At 57.4% G+C, this 14076-nt stretch overlaps 1 protein-coding gene across 5 annotated transcripts in view; it reads right to left on the minus strand.

The window, feature by feature from the left end:
* Positions 1-5577: 5577 nt before the first annotated feature.
* The window catches only part of ELFN2 (extracellular leucine rich repeat and fibronectin type III domain containing 2), a 55489-nt gene continuing 46990 nt past the window's right edge, over positions 5578-14076 (minus strand). For all 5 annotated transcript variants that reach the window (XM_074326362.1, XM_074326365.1, XM_019752971.2 and 2 more), the window contains one exon: positions 5578-13449. In XM_074326362.1, the coding sequence (XP_074182463.1) occupies positions 10570-13029 (2460 nt within the window). In that variant the 5' untranslated portion in view covers positions 13030-13449 and the 3' untranslated portion in view covers positions 5578-10569. The remainder of the gene's footprint in view (positions 13450-14076) is intronic.

A 14076-nucleotide genomic window follows, 5' to 3' on the forward strand; every position in this document is an offset into this window, starting at 1 on the left:
AGCGCCCCTCTTGACCCTGGTCCCATCTGCCTCCTCCCCTCCTGTCTCTGGGGCCTAATCAAAATATTGCAAGACCTGACCTCCGTCCTCCCAGGTCGTCCATGCTCCCATAAGATCTGAGAAGGCTCCCCCCATCCCGTATTTTCTGGACTTCATCATTAAAAGAAAACCCTGTAACAGATAGCTCAGAAGTGACCAGGATTTTAACAGCAGGAATTAGAATGCAAGGTCTGATGGGCTTGGGCCATCTTCACATACGTCAAAGGCTCAGGACGATCACAGGCCCTGGGCCTCTTTCAAAGCTGGTCTCTCTGCTAGCCTACACATGGGATGTCCTAAAGTGCCCTGCCTGCGCCCAGGCCTTTGGACCTTGGCCTGAGGGGATGTCTGAAAGAAGTTATCTAGGAGAACAAGCCAAGTTTGGGAGCCAAGTGGGCTGGGGTTCCATCCCAGCCTGCTGTTGATGAGCTGTGCGAGCTCACAAAAATTCCTATTTCTGATCCTGTTCCCCAAAACATAAAACAACTAAAGCACCTACTTCACAGTGTTGCTACGGGAATTCAATGCAACTCTGGGCGATAGATGGGAGGGATTAGCCCACCCTCCTGCATGGGGCCTGATGACACAATGGGGGCCAGAAAGCTATAAACCACCGGCCCAGGACCTCTTCAAGCTGAGGGTCAGTGGTTTTGGTTCCGCAGATCACTCTTTGGAGAGATGTGGAAAGAGGCAATGAGGCGGAGGATATGCTTCTGCTTCTGCGACAATTCTCCCTGTCCTAGTAAAGGGACACTCAGCCCGTCACCAACTTCCATGGCATCCATTCAGCTGCTGTGGTCCTGGTACGAGCAGCCCGGGACCTCCTAGTGGACCAAGGGACAGTAGACTCCTAGGTGGCCCAGGTTTGCACTGTTACTTTGAAAGTCAGTCTGGAAAGAACGAGTTCGAATCTGGGTCTACAGCCCTCCCAATAATTCTGTATACCTCTGGATTTCCTCTCGTGAGTCCTTTCCCTGCTGAAATGATCTACAGAGAATTTTATTCTCTGCAACAGAGCCTAGGCCCAAGTTTATAAATTCACAGCTATTGTGCCTAGCAAATACAGGGCAGGACAGAAATATTGTTCGCAAGAGCAAGAAGAGGATGAGGTAGATGGGTGAGTTTTCTCTCCTGGGCCATTACAGATTCTGGTGGCTTTCTAAACAGTGGGGGAGAGGAGGTTACTGGAGGATTAGGTCAGAAAAAGGACAGGCAAGAATACTGAGAACAAGGATGTTGAGAGGCCTCAATTTCCCATGTCTCCACCCCATCGCTGTAAGCTCCCTCACACATGATCTTGCTTCGTTTGGCAGGAACCAGGAGGACCCAAGACAGACTGTCAGAGATGAGGTAACGGCTATTTTAGCCCAAGAAAGGAGATTTAGGACAGGGCTTCCAGTTTAGAGGGGAGCTGGGCGGGAATGGGTGTGGCAGACTTGGCATTAAGGAGAGAGAAAAACAGACAGCAGGCTGGGGCCCCAGGCTAGGGAAGGAGAAGGGGGGCCTAGCCCCGGCCAGAGAGGCAGCCCCCGACCTCCCCTGGAGGTTCAACCCTGGAGATCAAGTCACAAAACCCTCCAGGCAGGAATAGAGGACACAGATGAGCCCTGAGCAAACCGCTGCTAAGGGCTCCAATGCCAGAGACCCTGTTGTCTGGGGGACACACATCAGAACATTCTGGAACCCAAAACAAGCATGAAGGGGAGGACGGTCCAAGAGCCAGGGGCCTAAGGAGATGACAGCTTAGTTCCCAGGATGGCAAGGCTAGAGAGCGGGCGGGGACAGAGACCAGGGGAGACCCACAGGAGGAGGGATGGCAACAAAATGAACGAGGGAGCCCAGAACCTTCACCTCTGACTCACATCTGGCACCCGGTCTTTCTTGCAGGTAAAGAGCCCTCTGAAGGGCGTTCATGAGGGCTGAGCCCTGAGCCATGTGGGAGACTGCAAACGGAAGGCCAAAAAGCTATAGATTGCGACCTGTAGTCCAGGGAAATGGGATACATTGGGGCGAAGAGGAAGTCCAGACCCAGAACTGAATTCTCCATCCCCACAGCCTAAAAAAATTGGAGGAAAGCCCCGCAGCTGCTGTGAAATCACCTTAAAGACCTTACGGCCAAGAAGCAGGATTTGAGGGCTTTCCCAGAAAAAAAGGGCTCCATCTCCACAACCACAGATGGGGAGGCCTCAAATAGGGCGAGAGGGAAGGCAGCTGGGCAGGGTGGCCCTGAGCCGGAGCCGGAGCCTGAGCCTGAGCCAGGCTGGGGGACCCTGAGACAACTCCAGCCATAGGCCTGAGATGACAGGGCTTGTGAGATTCTAGTACCTGCTTTTCTGTCCCCTCCCACAAACCTGTCGTGCTCAATGGGCCTTTCCAAAGGTTCCCCCCAGGCCACACAAACTCCCAGGAAGGTGAAAGAGATCAGAAAATACCTACAGGCCAAGAGCCACCGGGACACAGGGTCAGAGCTGCAGAATCCCTCCCTGGGACACCACTCATAGGGGACGCGCTCAGTGCCCCGGAGCCCACCCCAAGGACCCCTGTAGAGATCCAGGCTGAATCCAGGGGCTTCCCTGAGGAGGGGCTTGTGGCAGTTGGGGAGCAAGGGTCTGAGAAAAGGGTGGGGAGGGGCTCTGCCTGTTGTGGAGACAGGAGACTGGAGCTTGAGCAAAGGTTTGCAATTCAGCCCGAGGTCACTGGATGGAGACCCAAGCTCCGTGCGTGACCAGAGAGATAAGTTGCATTGCTTGATTCCTAAGAAGGAGAAGGGGGGGTATTTATAGCTGTGGAGAAAAGGGCAGCAGACCGGTGTAAGGGGAGCACTGGGAAGAGGCAGGCATGGGGACCCAGGTCAGGGGTCAGGCCAGGCCTGGAGGCTGCCCTGGCCCTGGCTTAGAAGAGAAGGTGATTGGGTCCCACAGAAACCTTCACCCTCTGAGGAAGAGGCAGAAGGGGGCAGGCCTGGGGAAAGCAGGGCCAGGGGTCACAGCCCAGGGACTAGGTTGGCCATGACCATGCTTTCAGGGACTTGCCTCTGAGAACCAGCTGAGACCCAGTGAAGTCCGCAGTGCCCCTTCAGGCACAAGGGCTGGATTTTGAGGGCATCTCTGGAGGAAGCGATTTTGCTGTTGCTAAGGCAAGGTGAAAGCTTGGAGAGGAGAATTGAGCTAAGCCACAACTTAGAAGAAGACGTTCCCTGGCCAGCAGCTAGGAGGGTCACAGAATAACCTCGCAACTGTGAACACCTTCAAACCAAGCCCCTGCTGAGCCCAGGCAGGTGTCCTGGGAGCGCCCAGCAAAGTGGGACCCCCCTTACCCGGAGGGGTTTTCATGAATCTGAAGGAGAGGGGAGTGGGCTGCAGCTGGACAGTCTCAAGGCTGGGAGCACATGGGTGAGGCTGCAGACTTCCTGGAGAAAACAGAGGAAACAGGTCACCTGCCGTTTGGCCCCACGGGCACTGATTTGAAAGAGACCCCATTTAGAAGGTAAAACACAGGACGTATAAGAGCAGGGTCTCCCCTGTACTGGGCCCAGACCCCTGTCCCAGCCAAATCTCCGAGTCTATGGGAGCCACAGTCAGCAAGAAGGTCTTATCCCAAATTGCCCAGAAGGCAAACCTATTGGGTGATATTTGTTTCTTACCAATGAATATCTCCTCACCCCAGAGAGAATTAGGAGGAGGCACAAAACACACACACACACACACACACACACACACACACACGGAAGGTTTGTGTATTTAACATTTGTGTTAAGATATCTGGGCATATCTGTGTTTAGGTATGTTTGATGTTTGCTCTTTAAAGCACCAGGGTCCTTGAAATTCAAACTAATTATCTGTAAATACGGAATGAATTCAGAATTGTGATTTTCCTTGAGAAGTCACTCCTGTGATAAGGAGATTGGGGCATGACGAGAAGCCACAGTTACTCTAGACTCCTAGAAAGTTATCAGGACACAAGGCATCATTCTTCAAAGAAATGAAGCATTTACAAAGGAAATCAGATACATTAAACTTCGGGACAAAGTTTGGGATAGTTAAGAAGATTGAATTAATGACATTCGTAAATGGGACCTAAATTAACCATAAGTCCCCTTAAATGTGAATGTTAAAATTTACTTGATTTATAAATAATGGTTTTGCGTTGAAATGAAAAGATATGGGTCTCTGAATTTGTAATTTTAGTGAATAAAGTTCATTTTTGAAACCTGAGTAATAACAGAATAAGCCTTTCTGTACACGAAAGCAAAGCCTTTCCTTAAGGACACTTCCAAATTCCCAGTGACTTCTGGTTACCACCTGACCCAAGGGAAGGGGCAGTTGGGGGGTTGGGGGCAGCCACATGGGAAGAACCTGGGCTGGCCAAGACCACCCAGCTCATATCCACCTTTGGTCACATCTTTGTTTCCTCGGAAATACTGGGAACCGCCCGTGTAGAGGAAGAGCCACGGCCACCCTGAGCCTGAGCCAGGCTGGGGCCCCTGGGACAGCCCCAGACACAGGCCTGAGATGACAGGGCTTGTGCGATTCCAGTATCCGTTCCTCTGTCCCCTCCCACACACCTGCCCATCTCAGTGGGCCTTTCCAGAAGGTTCCCCCCAGTCCATGCAAACTCCCAGGAAAGTGAAAGGGATCAGAAAATACCCATGGGCCGAGAGCCACCGGGACACAGGGTCAGAGCTGCAGAATCCCTCCCTGGGACACCACTCATAGGGGACGTGCTCAGTGCCCCGGAGCCCACCCCAAGGACCCCTGTAGAGATCCAGGCTGAATCCAGGGGCTTCCCTGAGGAGGGGCTTGTGGCAGTTGGGGAGCAAGGGTGTGAGAAAAGGGTGGGGAGGGGCTCTGCCTGTTATGGAGACAAGGAAGCTGGAGCTGGAGCAAAGGTTTGGCAATTCAGCCCGAGGTCACTGGATGAAGACCCAAGCTCCATGCCTGACCAGAGAGTTGCATTGTTTGATCCATGAGAAGCAGAGGGCAGGAGTGTTCATAGCTGTGGAGAATGTGGAGAAAAGGGCAGTAGACTGGTGGTAGCCACCATGGGAAGAGACAGGCAGCCTGGAAGGAGACCCACTGGGTCGGCTGACAATGGCAGGAGACCCACTGGGTCCCACTTCACCCCAACCCTCCCAGGGCATAATTACTGGGATTCAGCTGAGACAGTAATGTCCTAATGCCCTTCCATCTCTAATGCCTGAATACAGTGATGAAGGAGGCCAGGCCGCCCAGAAGGGGAGCAAGGGCAGTTGGCAGAGGGGCTTTTCAGGACAAACCATTAGGAGCCCAGCCTGCCAGGCTTGAGGGTGGGAGCAAGTGACCCTCTGGTTTCCTGATGGCCCACCCTGTGTGGCAGACAGACTTCTTTTTTTCCTTGCCCATGGCGGGGGCTGCCCATTCAAATCGCCCCATTCCTTAACTCTGTGTGTGAGGCTCTGGTGAGAAAGAGAATTCAGGGCACCGAGCCCCAGAAACTGGACGCAATGGGACTCCCACTTCAAGGGGTGGGGGGCTTGACATTCAACACAGACCTTGTCCCTGTTGTTTTAAATAAGAAATTTATTGCAAATATAGAAATTGATTCTCTCCATACAGGAATCTTCGAGTTGAGGAAAACAATTTCGTGCCATTCAGTTTAAAACAGGAATTTGGAATGGGAGGGAGAGGCAGATATAGGGAAGAGAAAATAAATGAAATTACCCCCCAAAAAGAAGAAAAGGAGAAGGTTCAGGCCCCCCGAGGGAGGAAGGTCCACACACAGCTAGGTTTCACAGGTTCGGGGCCCAGGACCGGAGGCCCAACTCTGCAGGACCCAAACCAGGTGCCAAGCCACAGGGTTAGGAGGGAGGGAGCGAGGGCATGAGAATGGACCCCTCACCCCTGGCCAGCCCTGTGCTTGTTTGGTGAGGGACGGGGGAAGTAAAAAGAGGCCCAGACCCTCGCACCCCACCCCATTCCACAACCCCCTTCTGCTCCCTTCCGCAGGGATGAGCGAGGGACCTTTAATGGGGAACTTCTGAGGCAGGCATGAGAGGCAAGGAGTGTAAATACTGGTTTTGTCTTAAAGGTGGGAGGCTACAGGGGCAAGATAGATGAGGAGCATGGCAGCTTCTGGAACTGGGGTGGCTGTAGAGCAGAAGTCTCGGCAGAGAGGAGAACAGCGCTGGGGTCAGGCGAGCCCCAACCTTCACACTGGCCTCGTGGGCAATCTTCAGCCCCACCTCAGAAGCCCCCATGGGGGTCAGACAGCCCCAGGGCTTCCCCATGCTTTGCCCACCCATCCGCCACCCCAGAGAGGGCCCCGTTTTGCCAGGAATGGGGTATGATCTGCTACATGGTAAGTTCCCTCAGAGGGTGGGGGTTACCTGAGGAGGTACTTCCAGCCTCTCCTAACCCCACTCTCCCTCCAAATCTCATTTTCACATGGCCGGTGGCTATTCCTCTGGCTCACATCACCCAGGTCACTTCCTCCCTGAGGGGTGCCCCCAGCCCCTCCCTCCTCCATCACCCTAGTTTAATTCTCTGCACAGTGTCCATCACTAGGGAACATTTTGTGGCTGTCCCTTCAGTGCATGTAAGCCCCTTAATAAGCTGGGACTTGTCACTCTTGACCACCATGCTTGGTCCCCTTCCTGGCCTCAGCCTGCCCTTCACTGATTTCAAGACCCCAGAACATTTCCTTCCTTTCCTTTCCTCCACTTCGGTTTCCCTCTCTTAAATTTCCAGGAGGGGGAACAGGCAAGTGACTTCCAGTTGGGGACTGGGGACCCTTAGCCAGGCCCAGACTCTCGTCTGCCTCTTTAGGGCCATTCAGGTCTACTCTTCCTAACTGGCTTTTTCTACCCCCACCAACCCACAGACACCCTTTCTTCAGCCTGAACACAGTTCTTCTGCACTGTCCCTTAGCAGGGGAGCAGAAGCGAGGGGCCTTCTGTGGGCAGAGAAAGGCCCCTCCTACAGAGGGGAGAAGCAAGCCCAGGACCCCTGAGGAGGTATCTGCACCAGACTAAGCTTTCCTCTAATTTTTGCTTCTGGAAGGCCATTGGCTCCAACAGAGGGTTGGTGACACCCGCCATACCCTCCAGGAGAGAGTGGACCCATCGGTGCCACTTCCCAGGAACAGGCACCCAGGAATTTCCTCTGGAGATTCTCTGACAGGGACATCAAGCCCAGGCGTGAGCCAAAGCAGGGAGGCCTGTGACAGGAGGTCCAGGGTGCAGCACACATCTCCTCCAGTCAGCTCCTCCCCCAACTCCCCCCGGTTCCCCTTCCCTTCTCTCCTGGCTGCCTGCCCTTCCAGCTGGCCCAGGCCATGGCCCAGGTTCACTATGACCATCACCATTATAAATGTGGGGCCCCGGGCTGGCCAGACTCCTTGACATAAGTATCCATTTGTCTTTCATGAACATTTTGCTCTTCCCTGGAGGAAGAAAAGGACCCAGGACACAGATGCAGGAAAGCCTCCAAAGCGGGCTGCAATGCACCCTTCCCCAGAGTGAGGGGCCTGGCCTGGGCAGCTGAGGGATTTGGCCTGGCTGGGAATTCCAGAGGGCTGAGTTTTAGAAACTAGATATGCTGCCCCAAAGATTGGTGTGATCTGGGTCATGAAGGTTGATTCACTTTCTGGAGTGGTAAGACACTCACTGTTAAGATGGGGACCTATCCTTAAAGACTTCCTGAAATGAGACAGTCTGAGGTTTTTATAGGTCATCTCCAACCAGGAATGATGAGGGAACGGCAAGGTGGGGTTCCCGCTCCTGCTGCCAGAACCCTCCCTGCGGGCAGCACTATCTCCTATGAGGCCAGGCCAACCTCGGGCCCCCATTCCTTTCATGGGTTCCTCCCTCAGAGCCCCAAGCCTCCCCATAAAACTCTCCAGGAAGCCCCAAGCTCCTGGCTTCCTGTACTCAGCAATGCGACTGACCCTCTACCCCACCTGGCAGCCAAATCACCACGCCCCACCCTCTTTGGGGGCCCCGATTTCTTCATCAGCAAAATGGGAGCAAGTAGGACAGGGGCGCTGCCCTTCCCTAGCAGGGAGGAAGGGAAGAGGCAAGGATGAGGACGGATGGGAGGGGACTGGGGACATGAGAGACAGAGGGAAGAGGAGAGGTGGCACGTGTGGGCCCAAAGTCCAGAAAGACAGGATGCAGGTGTGGGCAGAGGCTGTGTTTGGGTGGCACCTGTTTTGGGTCTTTTGCAGAGCTGGCCCCTCCCCGGGTGTCAAGAGCTGCTTGTCAGATCACAACAGAGGGAATGTAGGAAAAGGGGGGCGGTGGGGAGGGGGGGCAAGGGAGTCTGGACAAACCGGCACATACACGACAGATGTTTGCTCAGAAAAATACAGGAAAATTGTCATGCAAATATAACAGGGAGAGTCTGCTTTCTCACACCGCTGGCTTCTCCGCCTGCTTGCTTTCCTCAGTTTTGCCAGTCGGTGTGAGGAGGGCTGGGGGCAGGGTTGGGGGATGTTGGGAGAGGTCTGCTCTGCATATCCATGCTGGCCCCCTCCCCTCCGCTCCCCAGGAGAACAGTCCTTTCTTTGTAAATGTCACCCCCAAAGTTGAGCCCCAGGCTTGGTCTGTCCCCCACGTGGGTGTGAGAGAGGTGCTCAGTGGAGCCCTGAGGCCCCCTGGCCCTCGACTGTCTTCCCCCAGGCCCTCCCTCTGGCAGGAAGGTCACTGGAGCCCCCCACCAGGGGGTGACAATGGCTTTCCTGGTCAGAGCCCCACACACAGTACAGGTCTTAGTCCTACCCCAGCGCCCACCCTTACCCCGCAGTCACACTCCCCAAATCTCAAGAAACCCAACTGGGTAACAGGCCAGAGGTTGGGGGTCTCTGGCAGAGGTGTGGGAAGAGCTGAGTAGGCTGCTGCCCATCCTGAGGTGTGTGCGGAGCCCAGGGGCATACTGGCAAGTGGGCAAAGCCAGAGTTGTCCCACCCCCACTGGCCCACCTCCCAACCAAAGGTGAAGGAATGACTGCCTCCAGCCCCAGCACTCGCACAGTGTTCAAGACCCCCAGTCTCAGGACTCCAAACCTGCCCCCAAGCTCTGCCCAGGAAGCCCCTAGCTCATGAGCAAGGCAGCTGCCATCTGGCCCTGACCTCCCTTACCACCCTCAGTCACCCACACTGGGAGAACCCCCAGGAGCCCAACGGTCCCAACTGCCAGGCTCTGGGTTGCCATGGTGACAGAGGCTGGCCAGGGACAGGGAGGGGCCAGAGGAACCCAGCCTGCTCCCCACCAGCGGGGGTGGGGGTGCTCACTGTTTGTGCTTTGTTCGATGTTGGGTGGAGGTCAGCAAGAGGGGACTGGACATCTCCATATTTCCATGGAAATACGGGAGCCCCTCGGGCCTGGCGTGAATTAGGGATGGGCAGCAAAGAGGGGCTGGGTGGGAAAGCCCGGCACAGCCCTCCTTCCTCTGGTCAGGCTGAGATGCTGCCCTGAGATCCCATGATGGGGGTCAGGCAGCTGGGAGGCCAGGAAGTGGGGGCACAGGAAGGAAGGCCCCCATTACACCCCACCTCCCCGCTGCTCCCAGGCATCACAGTTCACTGCTGACCTTCTGGGATGAGTAGGGGTCCTGGAGGCCCAGATAGCTAGGGGGCCTGCATCTGAAAGGTGGCCCACCCTTGCTCCTCGGACCGCATAGGCAGCTCCCAGGCTACTTGGAAGACACTTGAAGGGGCTGGTGGAACGTCCCCATGCCTCTGCTCCTTTCCTGTCAGCAAGACTTCCCATCTCTCCTGGGTGCTGGCATGGGGCATGAAGGACCCCCCTAGCATGATCAATCACAGCTCCACACTCTGGGGGCATGGCCATGGGGCTTTCGAGAAAGGAAAAGTACCCGCCTGATTCTCAAGTCCCTCAGCCTAAGGACACCACAGCTGGAAGGGGGTGGTGGGTGGACAGAGGATGGGGGCCCCAAGGGAGCCACTGGGGGTAGGGGACAGCACTGGGCTAGGAAGTTGGGAGACTGACTCTAACTTGCCGGCAGACCCTGGGGTTATCATTTCCTTTCCCTGGGCCCCAGTTTCCCCATCCATAAAGGAAGGAAACAATGCCCAGTGTCCACCTGGTGCTAAATCTCCAAATGACCTGTCCCTCAAAGGGGAACCTCTCCATGCCCCAGAGTGGCTGCAGTCCATCTCTACCCCAAGCTCCTTTGCTCCCAAACCTGTCCTAGGGCCCCAGGCCCCACCCTCCTTTGGCTCATTCTCTGCCTCCCGCCCCACCCAGCCCTGCGCACCCCAGCAGAGTCCCTGGGCAGCACAGTAATGACGCCTGGTTTCGGTATCAGTGTGTAAACTTTAAGGAGAACGTGTCTTTGTTTTCCTGTCCGTTATTGTCGGGTGGTGGTGGTTCACAGTCAGGTGGTGGTCAGGTGTGTGCGTGGGTGCGTGCGTGCGGGTGTGCGTGTGCGTCCACTCCTCAGCCTCGGCCCCCGCCGCGCGCCCCCGCCCGGCCCTGGGCCTTCCCCACGTGCCCCCTGCCCTCCCGCTCCGACCTCACCGGGGAGGAGAGGGTCACAGCTTCTGCTGGGCCGAGACCCCCTTCCAGTAATCGAGGATATCGTGCAGGTCCTCGTCCTTGGCGAACTGGACCTTCTTGCGCAGGGCGTGGCCGGCGGCCATGTACACCTCCTCCCGGTGGTGCTTCTTGTAGGGCCGGAAGCGCTCCCAGATCTTGTGCGTGCTCTCCGAGGAGTACTCAGGGCTGGACGAGTACCCTGAATAGTAGTGTCTGGGGGAGAGCTGCGAGTAGGTGGAGTCCCGCTTGGAGCGGGTCAGCGGCTTCAGGAAGGACACGCGCTGGCTCAGGCTGTCCGCGCCCTCCTCGTAGTACAGGGCCGGGAAGCTGTGCCGGTGCTCGCTGCAGTGGTAGGCGGGCTTCACCTCCAGGTGGTGGACCCCGCCCCCGCCACCCGCGCCGCTGCCTGCGGGCACCAGCGGGAGCCGGTCCAGCGGGCTGTTGAGAGGGCTGCTCTTCTCGATGTACTTGGAGTCGCCCTTGGCCAGCCCCGCCGACGCCGGGTGGTCAGGCACGTCCAGGCTGAAGACCTTGGCACTCTTGATGGAGCCGCTGGATGAGACGCTGCAGGTCTTGCGGGCCACCGCGGCATCGGCGCTCAGCTGGCGCTGTAGCGGGTGGTGGGAGCTCTCCTTGTAGGGGGGTGACAGGAAGCTGGGCCGCTCCAGTGCCCCAGAGGCGGTGGCTGAGGAGGCGGTGGTGACCGCAGGGAGGGACTGGCACTCGAAGGCCAGCTCTGTGTCCCCGCCTGCACCGCCACCCCCCAGGAAAGAGGCCGAGTCCAGCTTGAGGGCATCGATGCAGTTGTTAATGATCTGGTTCACCTTATCCACCTCCTTGGCGATGGTCGAGATCTCGGCGGCTGAGCCCTGGCCGTTCTCCAGGTCCGGGAGGTCGTCCTCAGGCCGGGCCGTGCCATCCCCGCCCGAGCCCGTGCGCACCTCCATGTAGTTGCCCTTGGTGGTTACCTTGGGTGTGTCCAGCCCCGCCTCCAGCCCCTTGGAGGCGGGCAGCTTGTCCCCGATCATGGATGGGATGGAGGACATGCGGGACACAGGCAGCACGGGGGGCTCGCCCAGCTTCTGGGCAGCATGGACCACAGACCCTGCCTCCACGTCAGCTCCGTAACGCATCTCCAGGATGGTCTTCTTGACCTTGACGGACTTCTGCTTTTCCTCCTGCGTGCGTCGCTTGCGCAGGCAGTAGTACACGGCTCCCAGCACGATGACCATGCCGAACAGGCAGCCCAGGATGGTCATGATGTAGTGGGTGGTGGTGGAGGTGCTGGGCGCCAGGTCGCCCGGGACTGGGTCCCGCGTGGTGAAGGCGAGGCAGGTGTGGTTGAAACGGCGGCTATTGCGCAGGGAAGTGACACAGAAGGTATACTCAGTGTGCGCCCGCAGCTTGTCCAGCGTGACGATCTCTTTCTTGTTCTTGAGCGTCATGACATCGGAGAAGTAGCTGTTGTTGTACTGGACCAGGACGTACATCTTGCTGTAGGGGTGGGGGATGATGACCACCAGGGTGGCCGACGTGAAGGTGACGTGGTGCAGCTTGATGGCCGGCCCCGCGGACGCATCCGTGGTGGACGAGGCCGGGGGCTCAGCCGAAAGGATGTCGTCGGGGCTGAAGCCCGAGTTCTCATCAGGCTCCCGCTGGGCGTAGGTGGCGTAGGGCGTGGTAGGGTGGCTGGCAGGCCTGGCGGGCAGCGAGCCATTGCGGCACTTGGCCTGGAGCACGGTGATGGCATTGAGGCTGTGGTAGGGCCGGGGCACCAGCAGCGGGTAGCCGGCAAACTCCCGCGGGGACTCGCACTGCAGGCGGTCATAGTTCTTGGTGACATTGTTGAAGACCACGAGCCAGGCCAGGAAGCCAAAGAGGTCGCACTCACAGTTGAAGGGGTTGCCGGCCAGCTCGCATACCATGAGGCTGGCCAGGCCTGCAAAGGTGGCGCCGTCCAGGCGGCTGAGGCGGTTGGAGGACAGGTCGATGCTGATGAGGCTAGGGCACTCGGAGAAGGCGGCAGGCGTCACCAGCTCGATGAGGTTGTGCTGCAGGAAGAGGAACTGCAGGCGGCCCATGCCGCGGAGCATGCCCTCTGTCAGGTTGCTGAGTTTGTTGTAGCCCAGCTGCAGCACCTGCAGGCTCGCCTGGCCCAGGAAGGCGCCATCCTCGATGTAGGAGATCTCGTTCTTGGTGAGGTTGAGGTCGGTGAGGTTCCCGAAGCGGTTGAGGGAGGAGTAGAGCACGGCCCTGAGCTTGTTCTCGTTGAGCCGCAGGTCGTGCACGGTGCTGTTGATGTGCTGCGGGATGGTCTCGTAGGGCGGCTGGTTCTGGCTGCAGATGGCCAGCCACACGTACCCCTTGTCGCCCTCGATGAGCCAGCAGTCGGCACGCACAGCGCCCGGCCGGCACACACACAGCAGTGCGGCTGCACACAGCCCCAGGCGCAGCATGGCTGGGCTTGGGGTGAGGGGCACAGGGGGCCTAGAGGTGGGAGGCTGGGGCTGGCAGCACAGTCCTCCCTGGGGCCGCCACCATCTTGGGGGCGACCCCCAGCACAGAGGCCCCAGGTGAGGCAGGCACAACCAGGGGACCTTCCGGGGAGCTACCAGCAGGCGCTGGGCACTGGGGCCAGGCTGGGGCCAAGAGGATTTTGGGCCCCACAGCCTGCTTCCCACGTTGCTCTTCTGCTGGGAAGGTGCACGGGCTCTCAGGGCTTGACTTCCTCTCCCTCCTCCTCCTCCTCTCCTTCCTCCTTGGGTTCTGGGCTCAGAACTTCAGACGATTCCCACGGAAGGCTGGAGAGTGGGGCTCTGAGGGAGGAGCAAGTAAGACGGGGGCAGGAAGGAAGAGACCCATCTGTCACTTGGTTCCTGAAAGGCAGCACCGAGAGGGGGTGACATATCAATGTGAAGGCTCAGAGCAGCCCCTCGAAGTCCAGCATAGGCCCTCAGTCCCTTCTCCAACCCCTCCCATGGTGGGGGGCAGGTTCTCTGTGCCAGCAGCACTCTGGGGTCCCTCTTACATAAAAGAAGGGAGGGTGGTGGGTGGCAAGAGAGGGAGGAAGGAGCTGGGGGCCTGGAAGCGGGGAGGAGGGGCAGAGTCTGAGGACAGTGGGCACAGAAGGGACACTGGCCAGTTAACGGGTCATGTGCACATATACACTCACACGCATGCCCCAGCACACTCGTGTCCATGCTTGCCCAAGTGCCTGCACAAAGACCCACATACCCTATGTGATCCAGATTCCACAGCATGCACACACAGACAGGTACGTACACACACACACACACACACACACACACACACAGTCTTGTGTAGGACAAAGGGGCCATACACACATGGCCACGTACCGGGCAGGCACCTCCAATCCAGAGAAAGAATTAAGAAGCCCAGCAAAATGACTCTTCTCCTCCATGCCCAGAAATAAATAATTCATTTGTTGTGTAATCGCTCTTGTTCCAAAAATAATTCCCTTGTCTCGGCTTCCATGGGGGAGG

Source organism: Rhinolophus sinicus, linkage group LG02 (genome assembly GCF_036562045.2).
Source record: "Rhinolophus sinicus isolate RSC01 linkage group LG02, ASM3656204v1, whole genome shotgun sequence".
Lineage (NCBI taxonomy): Eukaryota > Metazoa > Chordata > Mammalia > Chiroptera > Rhinolophidae > Rhinolophus > Rhinolophus sinicus.